This window comes from Orycteropus afer, unplaced genomic scaffold (assembly GCF_000298275.1).
Source record: "Orycteropus afer afer isolate SDZICR_OR568_19922 unplaced genomic scaffold, OryAfe1.0 scaffold00179, whole genome shotgun sequence".
Lineage (NCBI taxonomy): Eukaryota > Metazoa > Chordata > Mammalia > Tubulidentata > Orycteropodidae > Orycteropus > Orycteropus afer.
The window spans coordinates 617,134-638,480 of NW_006921766.1; the positions used below are offsets into that span (position 1 = coordinate 617,134).

Consider the following 21,347-nt stretch of genomic DNA (forward strand, 5'->3'; position numbering starts at 1 on the left):
TCGTAGCTGATATTCAGAACTACCTTCTTCCACCACCCATTCTGTATTTCCCTTGCCCTCAGCAAGCACCTCAGCTGGCTGTGGTTCTTTGCCTGGTGGGTGACCCAAATCTTCATTCCTGAAGGGTCTGGGCCATTAGTAGTCATATCAGAATTCAGTTGCTATAATTTTCCATTTACTTTAATGACAGGGTGTGGTAGTACTAAGAGATGTCCTAAAGAATCTCCTGTATTCCAGACATATTCTTCTTTACCTCCATTATGTAATGTCAATCCAATTTCCCCTCGGTAATCAGGATCTATCACACCACATAGTACAGTAATGCCCTTCTTTGTTGATCCAGAGGCATGAGGAAGCCAAAATGGTTGGGTGGCATTCTTAACTTCCAGTTCAATGCAATCAGTATTGTGCCTCCAGGTGAGAGTGTTCCTCTTTTCAGGAATAAGATCTCCAGACCCACAGAGCATAGGGTAGCAGGGACAGGAAGTAAAAATTTTTTTAATTGGTCACTAGGGGTAATAGTGTGTGGTGCCACTCCCACTTCCATTCCTTGGTTCCTGGAACCATGGATCCTGGCTATTGGAGAAACAGCACCATATATTAGATGCTGGTTTAGAGCATATACAGCCTCCTGGAGAATATTACCCCAACCCTTCAAGGTATGGCCACCTAGTTGGCACCATAATTGTGTTTTTAGTAGGCCATTCCATTATTCTATCAAGCCAGCTGCTTCAGGATGATGGGGAACATGGTAAGACCAGTGAATTCCATGAGCATAGGCCCACTGCTGCACTTCATTTGCAGTGAAGTGAGTCCCTTTATCTGAAGCAATGTTGTGTGGGATACCATGACGGTGGACAAAGCATTCTGTAAGTCCACGGATAGTCATTTTGGCAGAAGCATTGCATGCTGGGAAGGCAAATCCATATCCAGAATAAGTATCTATTCCAGTAAGAACAAAATGCTGTCCTTTCCATGATGGAAGTGATCCAGTGTAATCAACTTGCCACCAGGTTGATCACCCCAAGGAATGGTTCCATATCGCAGACTCAGTGTTGGTCTCTGCTGCTGGCAGATTGGGCACTCAGCAGTGGCAGTAGCTAAATCAGCCTTGGTAAGTGGAAGTTCATGTTGCTAAGCCCATGCATAACCTCCATCCCTGCCACCATGGCCACTTTGTTCATGAGCCCATTGAGCAATAACAGGAGTAGCTGGGGGAAAAGGATGATTGGTTTCCACAGAATGTGTCATCCTATCCACCTAATTGTTAAAGTCCTCCTCTGCCGAGGTCACCTTTTGGTGGGCATTCACATGAAACACAAACATTTTTAGTCCTTTGGCCCAGTCAGAGAGATCTATCCACATACCTCTTCCCCCATACATCCTTGTCACCAATTCTCCAGTCATGCTCCTTCCAAGTCCCAGACCATCGGCCAAGCCATTACTAGCCAGAGCCCATGAATCCATATAAATCGTACATCTGTCCATTTCTTGTTCCATGCAAAGTGAACAGCCACATGCACATCTCAAAGTTCTACCCATTGGGAGGATTTCCCTTCACCACTGTCCTTCAAAGTCCCAGAAGGACTGCAGTGCTGCTGCTGGCCACTTTCGAGTGGTGCCTGCATATCACACAGCACCATCTGTAAACCAGGAACGAGTTTTCTCTTTCTCAGTCAACTGATCATGAGGAATTCCCCATGAGGCCATAGATGCAGACTAGGAAAAGGAAAGTAATGTGACTGGAGTGGAGACCATAGGCATCACTTCCTCATGCAACTTACTTGTGCCTTCAAGTCCTGCTCAAGCCTGATCTCTGATATACCACTTCCATTTAATGATGGAGTATGCACATCGAACTTTACAACTCTGTGGGTCAGACAACACTCAGTTCATGATGGGAAGCTCAGGCCTCATGGTGACTTGGTGGTCCATGGTTAAGCATTCAGTCTCTATGAAAGCCCAATAACAAGCCAAAAGCTGTTTTTCAAAAGGAGACTATTTATCTGCAGAGGATGGCAGAGCTTTGGTCCAAAATCCCAAGGGTCTGCATTGAGATTCACCAATAGTGACCTACCAAAGACCAACCAGCATCTCTACCTGCTACAGACACTTCAAGCACCATTGGATCACCTGGATCATATGGCCTAAATGGAAGAGCAGCTTGCACAGATGACTGAACTTGTTGCAGAGTCTTCTGTTGTTCTGGGCCCCACTCAAAATTAGCAGCTTTCCAAGTCACTTGATAAATAGGCCAAAGCAACACACCCATATAAGGGATATGTTGCCTCCAAAATCCAAAGAGGCCCACCAGATGTTGTGCCTCCTTTTCTGTTGTGGGGGAAGCCAGACACAATAACTTATCCTTCACTTTAGTGGGAATATCTCAACATGTCCCACATCACTGGACCCCTAGAAATTTCACTGAAGTGGAAGGTACCTGAATTTTTGTCAGGTTAATTTCCCATCCTCTAGCATGCAGATGTCTCACCAACAAGTCTAGAATCATCAATACTTCTTCCTTACTAGGTCCAATCAGCATAATGCCATCAATATAATAGACCAGTGTGATGTCTTGTGGAAGGGAAAGGCACTCAAGATCCCTACAGACTAAATTATGACATAGTGCCAAGGAGCTGATATACCCCAGAGGAGGCACTTTGAAAGCATATTGTTGGCCTTTCCACCTGAAGGCAAACTGCTTCTGATGGTCCTTTGAAATTGGTATTGAGAAGAAGGCATTGGCCAGATCAATAGCTGCATACCAAGTACCAGGAGATGTACTAATTTGCTCAAGCAATGAAACCACATCAGGAACAGCAGCTGCAATTGCAGTCACAACCTGATTAAGTTTATGATAATCTACTGCCATTCTCCAAGATCCATCTGTTTTTCACACAGGCCAAAAAGGCTAATTAAAGGGGATGTGGTGGGAGTCACCAACTGTGGTGGTTATGTTTGTGTGAAAACTTGGCTGGGCCTGGTTGAGTGGCTGGGCAGCTGGTGGTAGTTATTCCCCACAATGAGACTGGCAATCAACTCCATGGTGGGATCTACCACAAGCAGCTGAGTAGCTGCTTTGGGTATGTGGTCTGCTTCCTGTATATAAGAAGAACTTTTGGGAATGGTCTCTAGCTTAAGGCACGGTTGCATCCTGCATGTAGCCATGTCATTGTTCAGCAGCCTTCCATGCTCTGCAGACTTTGGGACTTACAATAGACTTGAATTAATGGCCTGCCATATAGTTTGGTAACATCGGGACTGTGCCATTTTATTTGTCAACCTTGGGCTTCTCAGCTTCAGCAGCCAGCAGCTGTCTGAGTGAAGAAACGCCTCTAGTCTCAGTGGGCCAGGAGCTGGAGACAGCTGAAGCCTAAGGCTAAGGGGCTTTCACCCAGCCCCTAGAGCCTGGCTCTCAGAACTCGGTCTTCTAGCCTCCCGAACTGTAAGAGAATAAACTCCTGTTTGTTAAAGCTATCCCATTTGTGGTATATTCCTTTCAGAGTGGCACTAGGTAATCAGAACACCACCCCTGCATCCTATCCTGTAAGTCCTTGATGGTGGCAGTAATCTCTGCAACACTTCCAGGGATATGGTATTGCTTTTGGTTAACTATTTTTCTAAGTAGAGGCAGTTCTAATGGCTTTCACTTGGCTTTTCCTACCATAGTAGCCCTTACTCCACATGTCAGGGACCCAATATGGGAATTCTGCTAATTGCTGAGTGTACCTATTCCAATTTTGTATTCTGGAACTGGGGAAATCACTACAGGATGGGTTCAGGGACCCACTGGACCCACTGCGAGATGCACCTGAGCTAAGACTCCATCAATAACTTGACCTCCATATGCCCCCACTCTGACTGGTGAGCCACAGTGATGCTTTAGGTCTCCTGGAATTAGTGTCAGTTCAGAGCCAGTGTCCAGTAATCCCTGAAAAGTCTGATTATTTCCTTTTCCCCAATGAACAGTAACTCTTATAAAAGGCCTCAAATCCTTTGGAGGAAGGCTGGGAGAAAGATTGACATTATACATTTTTGGCAATGTAATGGAGTCCTTCCTCAAGGGGACCTGGCCTCTCCTTCATTCAAGGGGTTGTGGGTCTGTAAACTGACTCAAGTCAGTTTGGAATTGATTGAGGGGCTGTGACTCTATATTCTTGCAATTCAATCTAGACTGCTGTTCATGTGACCTAGAATTCTATACAGATCAAGTAAATATTTAGTAGGTTTGCCATGTATTTTGCTCCTAGAAACACCATGCCTAAGTAGCCAATGCCATAATTCCACATGAGTCACAGAGTATTCTGATTATTGTTTCAACTCTGCTGTCCATTATGGTAACTACACCCATCTTGTCTTTGTTGATTAACTACTGTCATTTGGCCCCTACTACCACAGAGTCCAATCAGCCCCATCATAATTAAGTGTCTTAGTTCAATTAGGGCAGTTCCCACTGTCAAATCTGGCTTACATAAAATAGCAATCACAGCACTCTTCAAGGATGCTGGGGCTCCCTTCACAAATTTGTTCCTCACTGTACTGGTGAAAGGCGTGTCTTCTAGACTCTCCATTTTTGGCTCTAGCGGTCTAATCTGATCAATCAATTCTAACATGCCAATTTCCCTAAGCCTCTGGATACCTTCTACATTATACCAAGGCAGGTCTGATACTCAACTTGACTTACAGTAGGCCACCACATAATTCATGCTTCAATAAGCCAACCAAATAAACAATTAGATCTTTTCCTAACCTCTCAAGCTAAACACTGAATGAAGAATCCATACTTAGTGGGCCTAAATCAATAAACTCAGACTGATGCAATGTTACACTCCTTGCATCATTATCCCACACCCTCAGTAGCTATTCCCATATATATTCTCCAGGTTTCTGTCTGTACATGTTAGCAAAATCAAGTAAGTCTTTTCCAGTATAGTGTACCACCTCCTCAGTCACACTTTGTATTTCACCTTTTGGGGCTCACTTGGACTTAACTTTAGTTATAGGTCTAGCAGCAACAATGGGTGGTTGGGGCAGATCCTGAGGAATTCAGCAATATCTTCCATGGCATCTGCCTCAGGCAATGACCCAGCAGGAACAGTTGGGTTAATCCCATCAAATGGAGGCAGAAGGGATAATGGTTTTATAGTAATCCCTTCAGATGGGAGGGATTCAACAGAATTTACAGGCTCCAAATCCTCATCTTCCTGACTGTCTGCCCATATGTCCCCATTCTAGGTTTCAGGATCCCATTTTTTCCCTAGTCAATGCCCTTACTTTAACTTCAGACACCATTCTGGGTTGGCAATTCAATTGGCATTGTAATTCAGGTACCCTTACAATAGGACTCTGGGTTTGGTTTTCACCAGTATCAGCTCTGTTACTAGAAGAAATAAGGCTTTCTTTCAGGCCACAGCTGGAAACATTGAGGTATTTTATGAGACCCTTAAGCTGTGACTCAGCAACCCTGAACTCATTTTGCTCTTTCACTACTTTGTCTAGTGTAAGCAGAACCAACCGACAGCTTCCTTATACTCCTCATGCTGACAAAATTGCAGAAAAGTAGCAAATGTGTGATCATCCAGAGCCTCACTTCTCCAGACTATTTGATCTATTGGTGGTGCTATTTTGCATATAATGTTGCCATCTCATGCCACAGATGAGATGCTGTGCCCTCTTTACTAATGGAGGCAGAGTCACCAGCACCTTCACGATTAATCAAATTGGAGAACCAAAACAGAATCAGTGAGAACTGATTTAAGAAGTTCATTGTTATGATTTTGTCTCTCTAGAACCACTCTCTGTACCAAATGTGTTAGGCTTGGTTCTCTAGAGAAGCAAAACCAGTAAAGCTTATAGATAGAGAGAGAGAAAAAAAAATTATCTTAGGAAAATGGCTCACACACTTATAGAAGCTAGCAAGTCCCAAGTTCTTGGATCAAATATCAAGCTGGATGCTTTTCCCAACTCTTGCTGCTGCAGGTGCTAACAAGCTCAAGGTTGGCAGGCAGTATACTGGTTGTCAATGCCAACAAATGACAAATCCAAGATCTCCAGGTCGAATGGTGGATTGTTCACTCATGGACAGTTGTGGACAGCACAACAGGATCCTGATCCACAGAAGAGTGTCTCTTTTTCTCAGGATGTCCATAAATATATTGAAAGCAGTCCACACCCCTAGGAAAACTCACTTTCAATGGATTGGCTGCTCAAAACATATACATCCAATCTCATCATGGGAATAACCCACATCACAACTGCTTAAACCACTCAGAATTGTGGTCCAGCCAAGCTGACACACAACTCCAACTATTACAAGAGGTAAGCGTGGGGAGGATGTCGAAAGAGAGCTGTTACACTGTAGAGAACTGCAGTCAATGCCATGAGGCAAATGTGTATGAACTGCTGTATATAAAATGAATTTGCTCTGTAAATCTTCATCCAAATCACAACAAAAATTGAAAAAAAAAAAAAAGTTTTTTAAAAAAGAAAGAAACACAAACCCCACATGATGTAGGTTCAGAGCAGAAACTTTCAGACCCAAGGCTAACAAGATGCACATGGTCCCACAAACTCCCACCATCTCACCAACACAGTCAGACACCCCTGATGATGCTACAGAAGAATTCAAACTCCAGGCATTATCGCTCTGTTTCATAATTTTCCCCCAGCAAAAATGAAACCACATCTCTTATTAACTGTTAGTTCCTCTCTTGTTTTCTTTGCCTTTGTGAGTTGAAGCCTTTCTGTTCCTTTATTGTTATTTCATTGGGATTTCACAATAGAGAGGAAATAAGTGTTCTTCACACCTTGTTTAACTGGAAATCCATGAGTATTTTTAGATTGCTACTTTTTTTCAAAACCACATGACATACAAGGACTAGATACAGATGATTTAAAAAAAAAAAAAAAAAGAAAAACATCTAAAACCAAGTGAAATCTGATCCAATGACACAGGGGAAAGACTTAGAGTAAGAAAAAGACTTGGGTTTCTTTGCCACTTATTAGCTTGGATGTTTCTGACTTTCAATTCCTCAATAACTAAAGTGGGAAAAATAGTATATTTCCTTGACTCACACCCAGAAAAAGTTTCTGAGGGTCAGATGAGATTTTAGGTAGAAAATAATTTATAAAATTAGTGAAAAACAACCAATCATGTGGAGAACCAGGAATCCATTAAGAGACCTGCTGCCCAGTCAGAAACCAGTGCCCACGGGCTCTTCCTGCCTTGCCTTTTGCTTCTCATGAAAAAGATACCTCAGATGGCTCATCTTTCCTGTTTTTGTGGAATACCATGTAGGATATTCCCAGGGCTGTGAGCACAATGACTCATAGCTATGGTGAACTCAAAGTATGCTCATCCAATCTCTCCTTTTAGACCCCTAAGTTTGAATTATGAGGCACTGGTGGTACAATGACAGAATTCTCGCCTTCCACGTGGAAGGCTCAGGTTCAGTTCCTAAACTATGCACCTCATGTACTGCCACTATCCATCCGCCAAAGGAGGCATGTGTGTTGCTATGATGCTGAACAGGTTTCAGGAACTTGCAGCTCAAGACAGACTAGAAATAAAGGCCTGGTGATCTACTTCCAAAAGTCAGCCAATGCCAACCTTACAGGTAACAATGGTCAGATCCACAATTGATTATGGATATGATGTAGGACAAGGCAACATTTTGTGCTGTTATGCATGGGGTCAACATGAGTCAGGGCTGACTCAACAGCAATCAGGAAATAATTATAAATGGTGTGTGATGGTTACAGTTATGTATCAACTTGGCTAGGCCATGATTCTCACTGGTTTGGGAGATACTATGCAATCATCCTCCATTTTGTGATTTGATGTGAGCAGCCAATCAGCTGAAAGAGGAATTTCCTTGGGGATACAGCCTGCATGCAATATATATGGTCGTTTGGACAAAACTCTCAATCTTGCATCTGACTTATCATCCTCTGACCTCTGGTTCTTGGGATGTGAGCCAGCAGCCTGCTGTCTGACCTACTGATTTTAGGCTCATCAACTCCTACAACCATGTGAGTCAGGAGAAGCCTTAAGCCTGATACTTAATCCACAGAGTTGGGCTTGCCAGGCTTCATACTGTGTGACCTATTTCCTTAAAATAAATATCTATATCTCTGTCTGTCTCTGTCTCTCCCATTGTGTCTATCTTTCTCTGCCTCTCTCTCACTCTCTCATGTGTATGTATAAAACCAAACCAAACTCACTGTCATTGAGTCAATTCCAACTCATAGCGAACCCTCCTCGGGTTTCTGAGGTGGTATCACTATGGAAGTAGATTGCCCAACCTTCCTTCCAAGGAGTGGCTGCTGGGTTTGAACCACCAGCCTTCTGGTGAGCAGTCAAGTGCCTTAGGCACTATGCTACCAGAGCTCCTAAGTAACTATATATAGCATTTTAAAAAACAAAAAAACAACTCACTACCTATTCTGGTTACCTAGTGCTGCTCTGATAGTAATATACAACAAATGGGATGGCTTTAACAAATAGGAGTTTATTCTTACTTGGCTTTAAGTCCAAGTCCAAAGTGCCAGGCTCTAGAGGCTGGGTAAAAGCCCCGCAACCTTGGGCTTCAGCTCTGCTTCTTGCTCCTGGCCCACTGGAGCTAGAGGCTTTTCTTCGCTCAGACAGCTGCTGGCTGCTGAGACTGACAAGCCCAAGGCTGACAAATAAAAAGGCACAGACAGTCCCAATGTTACCAAGCCACATAGCAGGCCATTATTTCAAGTCCATTGAAAGTCCCACGGTCGGCAGAGCATGGCAGCCTGCTGAACAATGACACAGCTACATGCAGGGTTCAAGTGTGCCATAAGCTAGAGATCATTCCCAAAGCTGTTTCTTATATGTGGGATACAGACCACATACCCAAAGCAAGTACTCAGCTGCTCCAATAGATTACAATTACCAGTTTCACCATGGGAAATAATTACCTTCAGCTGCCCAGCCACTCAGCCAGGCCCAGCCAGGTTGGCACACAAACTTAACTACCACACTGCCATTGAGTTAATTCCAACTCACAGCAACCTCCATTGGGTTTCCAAGGATGTATGTCTTTACAGAAGCAGATTGCCCAATCTTTCTTCCACAGAGCAGCTGGTGGGTTTGAACCACCAGCCTTCTGGTTAGCAGCCAAATGCCTTAAAACCACCAGAGCTCCTTATACATGGTCCAACTCCACGGCACATAACAACAACAACATATATAGTTACTTACATACACACACACACTCAGATTGGCATCTGAATGAAGAGACTGTTCCATCTGTCTTCCTGCAGCAGCTTCTTGCCTTAAACCTGGTACTAATAAAGATGTTTCTGGAAGTTTCTAAATCAAATGCATCCTGAGCCCTATTTCTTCAAAGTAGGAAGAAAAAGTAATAGAGGAGTAGGAACCCCAAGTTGACCCCAAATCCTCCCTGGTCCCGCCAATCCTTGCCAACTCTCCACCAGTCCATGATTCAAAAGGAAGTAGCAATTTAATTAATTGGTATCCTCAATTCCCAATAAACCAGAAACCAAACAATCTCAATACATTTTCCAAAATTAATATGAACCCAATAATTTCTATAACTGGAAGTATGTGCTTCCTAAGTTCCCTCTGAGCCTATTCTAAAATAGCTTCAACTGGAGATCTCAACACAGAGCATTTTTTATATGTTGTTAGAATAGGCTGATCTGGACTGGAAACCAAGTCCATTAGAGGTGACTAGCTGTGATGCTGAGGCAATTTTCTCCAGCTCAGGGGTCTCTCCCTGGTATTACTCAATGAGAAACAAGGCTCTTATCTGAAGAGAAGCCAGGCTAGTGGAATGAACAGAGGGTGCTTTTCAGCGATAACACCCTGGGCATATTACAGGAAACAGGGCTACATCTCTCTAGCTCAGAAAATTACACTAGTATGTCTGATAAACAACACCTGACTTCACATCATAACCCTCTTCTCTTTCCCACCCATGGGCTGTTTCTCCTTCCGTGTATCATTCATCCATTCATTTATTCACCAAATATACATCTGATGCCAATTATGTACCTGACGCAGGCAGTAACAAAATAAGCATACCTTGGTCCCAGCCCCCAAGGAGTCCAGCAGCTAGCAAGAAAGGAAAACACAGAACCACACAATTACAATTGACAACTGGTAAAAAAACAAAACAAAACAAAAAAACATGATAACTATACAAGAGGTGGCAAGAGGGAAAGGTTATTTCCTGGTAGAGAGATATGGTCAAGGAGGGTTTCTGCAACAGGCCTTGGAGGGTGAATAGGAGTTCACTAAGGGATGAAGAAGGGATGAAGGAGGTAAGAAGGAACATGGCACATTAGTGGGACAGCTCAGAATAGAAGGAATAGATGGGGGAAGGCCAATATGGGGAGGGTGGTTACAGGAACTAAAGGGAGGGTGATGTCCTGGGTGGTGCAGTTTATACTCATCTATTAACATAAAGGTTAGCAGTTTGAACCCACCATTGAACAGCTCCCACTGGGGAGTCACCAGCCCAGGAGGGTCATGTCCAGCAGCTTAGAGACAAAGCAGCCACTGCTACCCTTCAGGGCAGGCTTGACAGTCACACACAGCAGGCTCAGGCAATGAGGAGAGGCAATGGCATCATAGTGGGGTCAGGGAGCAGGTGAGGAACCCTCAACATCCCATTACAACAAATGTTCGGACTGTGGACTTCCCCTAAGATCCCTTCCAGCAACTTGTTCTCAACACTCTACTCCAGAGGAGCAACATTCTGGAGGCATGTAAGATGGTGCTCAAGTCACTGGGTTCAAGTCTAAGCATCACCATGTATGTGCCATATTGTAACCCCAGACAAGTCACTTAAACTTTAAACACTTCAGTTTCCTCGTCAGTAAGCAGGACACAGTAAAACATCTTCCCCACAGAAGGCTCACTGGGACAGATGGAAGTACTTCAAGGACTCAACCTTATGCAGACATTAATTAGTAAGGGGTCATTAGCATGGACTCAAGGCATTGATGGTTCAATGGCAGAATTCTCACTTTGCATGTGGGAGGCCTAGGTTCAATGTCAGCCAATGCACCCATGTACAGACACCATCCGTCTGTCAACAGAGGCTAGTGTGTTACTATGATGCTGAAGAGGTTTCAGCAGAGCTTCTAGACTAAAACAGACTAAAAAAAGGTCTGTTGATCTATTTTAAGAATCAGCCAGTGAAAACCCAGATCAGATCTACAATTGACTATGAGGATGATGCAGGACTGGATAGTGCTTTGTTCTGTTGCACATGGGATCACCATGAGACCACTCCACAGCAGCTAACAACAGTATGGACCCTCTGCCTTGCCAGGGTGTTGATCAGCCTCATCTAAGCAGAGTCCCCCTGGGAACTGACAAAAGAAGACAAAACTGAAGGGGAGGGGTCCTTAAAAACACAGCAGTTCACTTACCCGGCATCTGACATTTTGGGGCTTTCAACAAAATACACACATTCTTTCTTCTTGATGTTTTCAGGAATCCATGAACTGAGATTTTCTTGCTGAGGGTAAAAAGGGTACTCTGAGATCCTCATGCAATTAAACATTCATATTCAAAAGCTTATATCCTCCACTAGAGAGACATAAATCAAAACAACAATGAGATACCATCTCACCCCAGCAATAATAGCAAAGTTCAACAAGACAGAAAACAGCAAATGCCAGTAAGGGTGTGGAGAGATTAGAACTCTCATACACTGCTGGTGGGATTGTAAAATGGTACAATCACTGTGGAAACTGATATGATGCTTCTTTAAAAAGTTGAAAATAGAAATACCATTTGATCCAGCAATTCTATCACTAGGAATATATCCTAAGGAGGTGAGACCCAGAACATGAACATGCACATGCACACTCATGTTCATCGCAGCATAATTCACTATAGCAAAGAGATGGAAACAACCTAAATGCCCATCCACAAATGAATGGATAACCAAACTATAGTATACACACACAGTGGGATACTATGCAACATTAAAGAATAATGAAGAATCAGTGAATCACTTCATAATGTGAACTTGGAGGACACTATGCTGACTGAAATAATTCAATCACAGAAGGGCAAACATTGTATAAGTCCATTATTGTAAAAAGTCAAGAAAAGGTTTACACAGGGAAGAAAATTTACTTTGTTGGTTACCAGGGGGGGGGAGGGGAGGGGTAGAGAGGGAAAACAGATGAATAATTAAGAGACAGATTTTATATGGGTAAAGGGATTTTAAAAAGAAAGAAAGAAGATTAGGCATTGGTTGATTGTTTCGTTTTGTTTTGTTATTTATTGCCTTTCCCTTCACCCAAATCAATAGTTTTTGAAGCTATATTATGGGCACATGGAGGTTCATTGTTTGAAATATTTTATTATTATTATTATTATTATAAGCTTAGATCCTATGACTGTCTTTAGCACTGGCCTCCTGACAAACATGAACCAGACTTTTGTTTGGAGAAGTGAGACCTAGGTACCAAAGGTTAAAATGAGAGAAAAGGCTTTCAGGTATAGAGTCAGGAGGGATGAAGAAACCTATGAAATCATTTTCCCTTGGTCTAATTTGGATTTGCATTTAATTTTATAGTTTATAAGTCACATTCCTCAGGAACAGCATGGTGGCCAAGCAGTTTGAATACCTGACTTTCCTCCTTGCAGGCAGAAGTTTTTTGCAGCAGTCAAGTGAAGAGTATGACACCCTTCTGGGTTAAAGTGCTCTGCTGCTAACCAAAAGGTTGGAGGTCCATATCTACCCAGAGGCATCTCAGAAGAAAGGCCTGGCAATCTATTTCTAAAAAACTAGCCACTGACAAAACACCCTATGAACACAGTTCTACCCTGACACACATGAGGTCACCATGAGTCAGGGTCAACTTGGTTTTTTTGCCTATCCCACCAGGCAACCATGAAATTTGAATATGCTCATCTGATAGATTTTTTTTTATCAAGGCCTTACATGAGACCAGCCCAGGACTTCAGGCTCTACCAGAACTGTCTCAATCAAATAAGGATGTGAAATTGTCATGCAAGCTGGTGAGGGAGGTGACAGCTTCCGTGACTTCACAGGATTTCAGTATTTGGCCATACTTTGCCAATCAGACAGAAGATGTACAAGGATGGGGTAACTCACACAAGGGAACAGATCTAGCTGTTCATTATTCTCTCCAACTCTCTGTTCCTAAAAGGCATTTCTGGACTGGACTCTGTAGGTCACTGGACTTTGACCAGGGTAGACATGCCTCTCCAGTGGTCATTGATTGACCACACAAGGTTCCAGTTGATTTTGACCCCTTTGCTGCCCCTGAACCATGCAGGCTAACTGCTAGCAGGCACAGCCACGTAGAGGGGAGTCTACCTTTTCATCATTGCCAAAGGTGGACTGCGGCCTCCTTCTTTTGAATAGGCTGCTGCTGCCATTCTGGACACTGGGGACCAGCCCCAAGTCGGCGGTCCTCCTGGACTGCAACCCAAAGCCCTCCTCCTGCACAGAGCCCGGTTTCCTTGGGCTCGAGGGCTCCATCTTGACTGCTCCACCTCCAGCCAGGCCACTGCCTCCACCGTCAGAGCAGTCTTTTCTCCAGCTTGCTGAGCACAAGATTCCAGAAACGCTGCATGGTGGGGTTTCTGGAATAGATCAGAGGGCAAATGAGGAAGGTGACCTTCGCCATGGCCTTCCTCTCCTTCCACTTGTGATTGATGTTCCTGGTGACAAGTAAGTTGAGAGGGTGGTCCCTGGACTCCCTGGAACCAACCACCAATGCCAGGCTGTTCAGGGCACTACAGGCCAGGCAGATGAGGCCCACTAGGCACTAGGCATCCCAGTACATGGTGTGGGAAAGGTTAAGTGACAAAGCAGTAACTGGTTCATCATACACTGACTATGGCACAAGGACGCTCAACACAGCACCATGTCCTACATCTGCAGTGCCCAGCACCATGCCAAGAGCACAGCCACTGAGTACTGCTGGTCAGTGCGGATGTGAGAGAGGAAGGGCAGATGACCTCCCTGGGTTACTAAGGAGACCCAGACTGGGACAGAAGGCCAGCTATAAAGCTGCTTGCCCATGATTCGGTGAAATACCCTGATCACAGGTCTCCAATCCACACCTGACAGGAGACAAGACCCCAAGGGGTTCCTGAGCCACCAAGACTTAAGGGGACACACAGGCCCACTTAGCACAACCTGAAACAGCCACCCTGGCCAGGACTTCCTGCCACCTTGCACTATGAAAATAGTCCTGCTGGGCAATGAGCTTTCTCTCAGGCACTGCAGTGTCCAACATAAAGCCACTATCACCTCCTGCAACACAAAGCTGTACCCTCCCCCAACCCAGGCTAAATTGTGCTTTGAAGAACCAGCAAGAATGGGGGTTCACTCTTGCTGCCCTCCCTCTTCCTCTTTCTGCTGCTGCCAGCCCCTCCAGGATAGGGAGAGCATAGGGTAGAGACAATTGCTTCCTGATGCTGGGGCAATGCAGCCTAAACACCCCATGTGGGGGCCTTTACCTTCTCTTGCTGTCTGGTGCTGAGGTGGCCTCTCCAGGATATTTCAGAGCTTTGAAGGCACTCTCAAACTGACTTCATGTGATCTCCCTCCCTTCCTAACTCTGGCCCTGGGCAGTCACCTCATGCCAACAGGGCCAAATTCTTGGGAGAGGAACCATCAAAATGTTCAACCAGCCCCCTCTGAGCCATGCCAATGCTGTCTGCAGGCCATAGCCCACTGCCTTCCCTGCCTCTCCGCTGGCCTCGGCCTCAGAACTCCCTAGTCCAGAAGCAGGCCTTAGTCTGTGTCCATGCAACTCCTAACACCGAGGGGAGTGAGAGGCTGGCCCTACTCACAGACCCCCATCTTTCCAAGCATTCTCCCATGGCCTTCCCTTAAGTGACAGTCCTCGGTATTGTGAGAGTGTGATGAGCAACATAAGATAGATCCTATCCACAAGGGACTCTGGGAGAGAATCAGAGTACCTTACTGGGCAGTGACCTGGGCCAGGAAAAAAACACACCAAACAACTGACTTCATGGTAATGTCAACTGGAACACATAACTAGTGCAAAACCAACCCCATCCATCATAGCTTAGACCGGCTTTTTCCTGAGTCCCTTGCACACAGCCTTGCATATAAGCACTAAGTATATACAACCCCCATCTGTGTACAGACCTTTACCCACGGATATCTGATGCTTTGCAGTCCATTGTGAAAAGCTTAGCATTAACTTCTGTATGTAAGTTCCCTAACGAAAGCTTTGTCTGAGAAATCTGTTTTTCTGCCTCTTTTTTCAGAATCTGACCTATGCCCCTTGGAGCCACTCCTGCTGCTAGTTCTGTGGGTGTGTCAGTGCTGGGAAGCAACCACCACAAGAGACCAGGTCACCATCCTGGAGAATCATAGAGTCATAAGACATTATGGAGCCATTCAGAAATCCACACTTCGTGCCCACACTGCACAGAACTCTGTGGGTCTCCTCTCGGGGAGCCTCCACCCTTCTCAGAGTTCTGCCAGGCTCCTCCTCAGCAAGTTGGATCCACAGACACCAGGGTCCTCGTGTGAATAGGTAAGGATGACAGCCTCAGGTCCCGTAAGGAACCAGAGGAATTTCCCACGTGCAAACCCATAGATCTGGAGTAAAAGCTCCCAGTTTTCTTCTCAAAACCAAAACTGTAGAGAGTTAAGAAAGAGCTTCCATGCCTCTCTCCATGCTGGCATCCACTTGCGGCATGCCATGAAGCCCCCATGCCCACCCCATGGCCGGGCATGAAAGGCAAATCACCACAGGCACCATCTGCTGCCAGTGTTCAAGTGATGACTACCATCTCCATTTCTCCAAACACTGTCACTTCTCTGGACTCACAGAAAGAAAAGAACAAAGTGCTTCCACTGCCCACAAAGTGAATTTCAGTGAGCATCACAGCACTCACTCCTAGAGACAGATGAGTCCACTAAATGGAACAGACCCTATTTTCTCAAATACTTTTATCCTGGTTCTGATGAAGTTTTTATTGCTGAGGCCGTAGTAAAGAGGCTGGCATGATTTTCTTCACTTTACAAATGAGAAAAACAAGCGTCAGCCAGCCCCACAGGCCTTCCCTGAAGCCCCACAACAGCCACGCTTTTTTTCCCGGAGGCTGTGCCTGCCTGTTCTGCTGCTTGAAATGGAGTGTGACAGGTTGAACTGTGTCTCCCAAAAAGATAGGTTCAAGTCCTAAACCCTGTACCTGTGAAAATGGCCTTTTTAGAAATAGGATATTCACAGACATAATTAGTTAAATTCAGACGAGGTCATACTAGAGTAGGGTGAGCCCTAATTTTATATGACTGGTGTCGTTATAAAAGAGGAAAAGAGCCATAGGAGACAGAGACAGACAGAGAAGATTCAGGCAGAGATTGGAGTTTTGCAGCCACAAGCCAAGGAATTTCTGAGACCACCGGAAGCTGGGAGAGACAAGGAAGGATCTTCCCACACAGCCTTGGAGAAAGCATGGTCCTACTGACACTCTGAACTCAGACTTTCTGCCTCCAGAACTGTGAGACTATTAATAAAGGTATGTCGTTTAGTGGAGTCTTAAAAGCTTGCAAGAGGCCATCTAGATGCAATGATGGGTCTCTTCTCATCCAGAGCAAAGAAGATTGAAGAAACAAAGATGCATGGAAACAATTAGTCCAAGGGACTTGTAGACCATGTGATCCTCAGCCTATAATGATCATAAGACCAGAAGAACTAGATGGTGCCTGGCTACCACTGTCAACCACTCAGAGGGGGATTGGTGCAGGAGATCCTGAATAGAATGGGAGAATAATGCGGAACAAAACTCAAAATCATAAATAAAAAAATAAAAAAAGTCCAGGTTTGCTGGTCTGATAGAGCCTGGTGAGACCCTTGAAACTATGGCTCCTAGCTACCCTTCAGGTCTGGAACTGAACTCAATTCTGTGGCTTCCAGCCCAACAATAGGCAGTCATATAGGGTGAACATTTACTTCAGGTAGACATACTCCTTGGAGCGATCAATCATGGGAGAACAGAAGGGCAATGTTTGCACAGGGAGACAGCTTGTGAGGTGGGAGTGCATGGGAGGGAACGACACAGAGAAGAGGTAACTACAGGGAGGAGGTGGGAAGAGAGCTATTAAATTGTGGGGAATTGCAGTCAATATCATGAAGCAAAATGTATTTGAACTGCTGTATGGAAAATGAATTTGTTCTGTAAACTTTCACCCAAATCACAACCAAAAAATAAAAACTAAAGAAATAAATAAACGAAGGTCATTTAAGCCTCCTGTTTGTGATATTTTGTTACGGCAGCTCCTGGAAACTCATAGTCTGTGAAATGGAAGGGAAATTGATTCCCAAGTCTCACCTCCCTCTCCTACCATGAGTCCCTTTCTTCTGGTCTTATCACCCTCTAGCAAACATGTCACTCCTGGATGAGCAAGACTTTCCTTTGTCCATTCATTTTTCTTCCATATACATCATCATTGCATGCCAATGCCAACTGCCCTGGGCTGGTGTGGGCAGTTGGCAGAGATGGAGACACACTAGCCCTGCCCGAATCTTGCCTACCTAACCAAGCCTTTCATGGACACTCAGCTCAGGGTTGAGCAAACCAGCCCATCAAAACTCATAGCTCAGGCAAAGTGCCACACACCCTATCCCTCACTGCTCAGCACTCACTGCTAGCCATGCTCACTTACAGGCTGCCCAACCATGCTTGGAGCAGAGACCTAAGATCCTTCACATGAAGGTGCCACTGACTAGTGCTGGCTGGGGGGTTTTGCCCAGTGCTGATATCTGAAATGGAATCATTACAGGACCATGTGCTCCAGGACAACAGCTCACTTGACCTCACAGCAGACCACCTGCCACCTGGCCAACAAGGGCCCAACCTCTGCATAGGACCAGGAGGTCCAATAGTGTGACCAAAACCAAATAATCAGCCCCAAAGACCTCATCATAAGGCACTCCTCCACTTTGCATTTTTCCAGGGCAGGTGCCCTCTCAGTATACCCCTTAGGGGCTTAGATGGCTATTCTCAAACCTCAGCTGCAAAAAGATCCCTGAGGAGCATGTTGAGGAACACTGTGCCCTCCCCCCCACCCAGTGAGGCAGGCACTGCTGGATGGGGCCAGGCTCCCGGCTATAAACACTGAGATGCCCACTGGACAAGGGATACTGGCTCAACCTTCTCTCTCTCTTCCCCCTCCCCAACAGGAGTGAGTGCCTCTGTAAAGACCTTGGGAGAACCTGAAAGTCAAGCTGACAAAGACCTACCAAGTCCTCCATCCAACTTTCTCTGGGGTTGTTCACCCAAAATCACATGGTCAATCACTTTCTTTACATGTCACCTGAAAGCAATTTTGATCACTCAGATTTAGATGTTGTTGTTGTTGTTGTTGTTATGTGCCGTCGAGTCAAACCCGACTCATAGCGACCCCTCCTTGGGTTTCCGAGGCAGTATCACTACAGAAGAATTCTTAATAAACAACTGGAATAGGGGGGAATGTTGAGAGCATTCTGGAAGTGAGCGGACTTCAAAGAAAATAGATAGATGGAGACAGACAGATGGAAAGAAAGAAAGAAAGAATCTCACAGCACCTAACTTAGATACCCAGTCATAAAAAACACATGTCTGTGAGAGAAATTTGACACAGGGCACCTGCAGAGAATTGGAAATTGCTATGATAGAGGAGCTATCTGGCTGCTAACCAAAAAGTCGGTGGTTCGAACCCACCAGCCACTCTGTGGAAGAAAGATGAAGTGATCTGCTTCAATAAAGATTTACAGCCTTGGAAACCCAATGGGGGCAATTGCTATGAGTTGGAATTGACTCAATGGCAATGAGTTTGGTTTGGTCTTAGTTTCATGATAAAGAAGACAGGGCCTTGTAGGCCTGATGTGGGAGAATTTTCAAATCTAAGCTCTGTGCTGAGAAATCCCAAACAGGAGAGAGGTGCTGCTGGGCCCATTCAAGGCAAGCACAGATGGTGAGGGGAAGACATTTTCACACCTGGGTTTAGCCATTGAGCAGAAGCTCAGTCTGTGCCTCCTTTCGTTCCCAACCCCCAGAGTCCCCTCCATATGGGGAAGGTGGAAAGACTGCACCCTTTGGTGAAACCCCACTTCACCACTTACTCATAGGAACACAAACCAAAGGCCAGTAGAAAAAAACTTTTGAGCACCACTTCCACAGTGTCTAGTGCACCCAGTACCACGGGTCACAGAGACAGCCCAGGTGGCACACCTCCTGAGGTTCCTCCTGTAACTTAGCCACCCACCCATCTCTAGCCCTAAAGGCTCACCTGGAGGTATATAGGGCACAGAGAGCACTGAGCCGCCTATCACAGGGACCAGGTGACAAGGAGACTGATCCCCTCTGTTCTCACACAGAAAACCATGAAACGGCTTCCTCTCGGAAGTTGCAGGTTGCAGAGCAGCCTCCGAACAATGATGTGAAGGCACTCTTACGATTATAAATAGCTTTTGAGGGTACGGGGTCAATAGAAATGTAAGGCTACAGATGGGGCTATGTCTAGCCTGGAGGGTCTAGAGTGCCCTCTCCCCCAACCCCAGCCCCGACGGGGTCGCGAGAAGCGGCAAGCCCCCTTGCCTGCAGATACTGCCAGGCCACGCAGCAGCGCCCGTGCCCCAGGCCCGTCCTGCACTGCTGCCCGCGCTCCGCCGGTGCCCGCACCCCTCACAAGCATCTGGCCTCAAGCTGGCCGGCGTCCCTGAGCCCGCCTGCACCCCTGTCCGCGCTCTGCCCACTCCTGCACCCCGACCCCGGACCCCTACCCGACGCGTCCCACACAGGGCAGGAGCGTACCCGCTCCGCGGCGGCCCGGCGCTCCAGTCCCTCGGGCAGCACCGAGCAGGCCAGCAGTCCTGGCCCCGCGGGGCCGCCTGCATCTCTCTTTACCCTCTGACAGCTCTCTGCCGCAGCCTCGCGCGCCCGCGCCTCGCGCACTCCGCACCCCCGCAACCTTGCGAGTTGCGTCACCAAGCATGAGGGAGCTTACTCAGTACGCGCTGCGCTGCGCTGCGACCAGCTCCGCGCAGAGGAGACAGTCAAGGATGCTAGGGAGTGGGTCTGGGGCCTGAGACGTCTGGCTGTGAGGTCGGGTTCACATCCAAACACCCTGTCCTGAAGGGATTAAGTGTCAAGTGGCTAGTAGCGTTTACTGCCTCAGTTGCAGGAGTTCCCTTCGGAACACTGCATCGCAGGGTTGGGGAGAGAACTAGAAGGACCAGGCGCCTGAGCCAGTCACTGGTTGTGGACTCATGACCTTCCTCTCCCAGGACCCCTGCAGCAACCCTCAGTCCAGCCTTTCCTCCCCACCGTGAGGGACCCAATGGGACAAGACCTGAAGGATCTCCCCACACTGGGGGTGTGGGAAAGATCTAACTTACACTATGCCCACCCACCCCACACAGATCTACACCCAACTCTGCCTGACTGCCTGAAAAAAACTCTTTTAGAAAACACAACCCTGAAAGCTGTCCAAACCACCCTACTACCATACTCACGGGCAGAGAAACTTTAGAAGCCCTTACCTTCCCTGATTGCACTCTGGGGCCTAAGCCCTGGCCTTTGGCTGACCTGACCACCAACATCTTACAAAAACCTTGAGGGCAAGTGTCCCTTCCCCCTCATTTTCTCACTGAAGCTCCAACCTATTGTCCAAACTCTTAGCTAAGTACTGTCCTCTGGGCCACATTAGCCTGTCCCTGCCCCTACTTCTCCACCAGCAAGTAAGTGCTGTGGGCACTGCTGGCAGGGGATGCACCCTATCTCACCTTCCAGAAGTTTCTAAGCAACTGTAGGAAAGATTTGGGAATCCATTAGAGCCCTTATACCTATAGCACTTGCTTGTTTTCAGGCACTTTCATACACAAATGTAGCTGAGCATCCCCCTCATTCCCTAAAGCATCAAGCACCATAAAATTAAAGAAAAGAAGCAGTGGGTGTGATTATTATACGGGGCTCTCTCCCGGCCAGACTGCAAACTCCAGGGCAGCACAGACCAACAGCCCTATCCAAGGCTGCACCTCACAGCATGGCATCTAGTAAGCACTCCATGAGGGTCCACTGTATGAGGCAGCTTGGTTACTAAAGCAACCTGCAATCTCAGAAAGGCAGCTTAGACCCTAGTTAACAGGCCAAGGAAATGGAAACCCATGCACTATTAGCAGCTGGTTATTAGCACTGTGTCCAGCCCCCATGTCCAGTGCTGCGTCCCAGGAGAGCCCTCTGGCCCAAGAACCATCTCCTTAACTAAAAGCATACACAGGGCAGTTAATGTATGATTCCCAGTAATAACTGCAAAGATGTTCTGGGCTTTAGTTTG

General features: G+C 46.2%; 1 protein-coding gene across 1 annotated transcript in view; it reads right to left on the reverse strand.

Annotated features, from left to right (window-relative positions):
• Positions 1-13,523, reverse strand: part of TRPM2 (transient receptor potential cation channel subfamily M member 2) — a 114,449-nt gene extending 100,926 nt beyond the window's left edge. The window contains exons 1-2 of the mRNA XM_007947303.1: positions 13,359-13,523; positions 11,431-11,519 (exon numbers count right to left, since the gene is read on the reverse strand). Of these exons, the coding sequence (XP_007945494.1) occupies positions 11,431-11,519; positions 13,359-13,523 (254 nt within the window). The remainder of the gene's footprint in view (positions 1-11,430; positions 11,520-13,358) is intronic.
• Between the last annotated feature and the right edge of the window lie 7,824 nt (positions 13,524-21,347).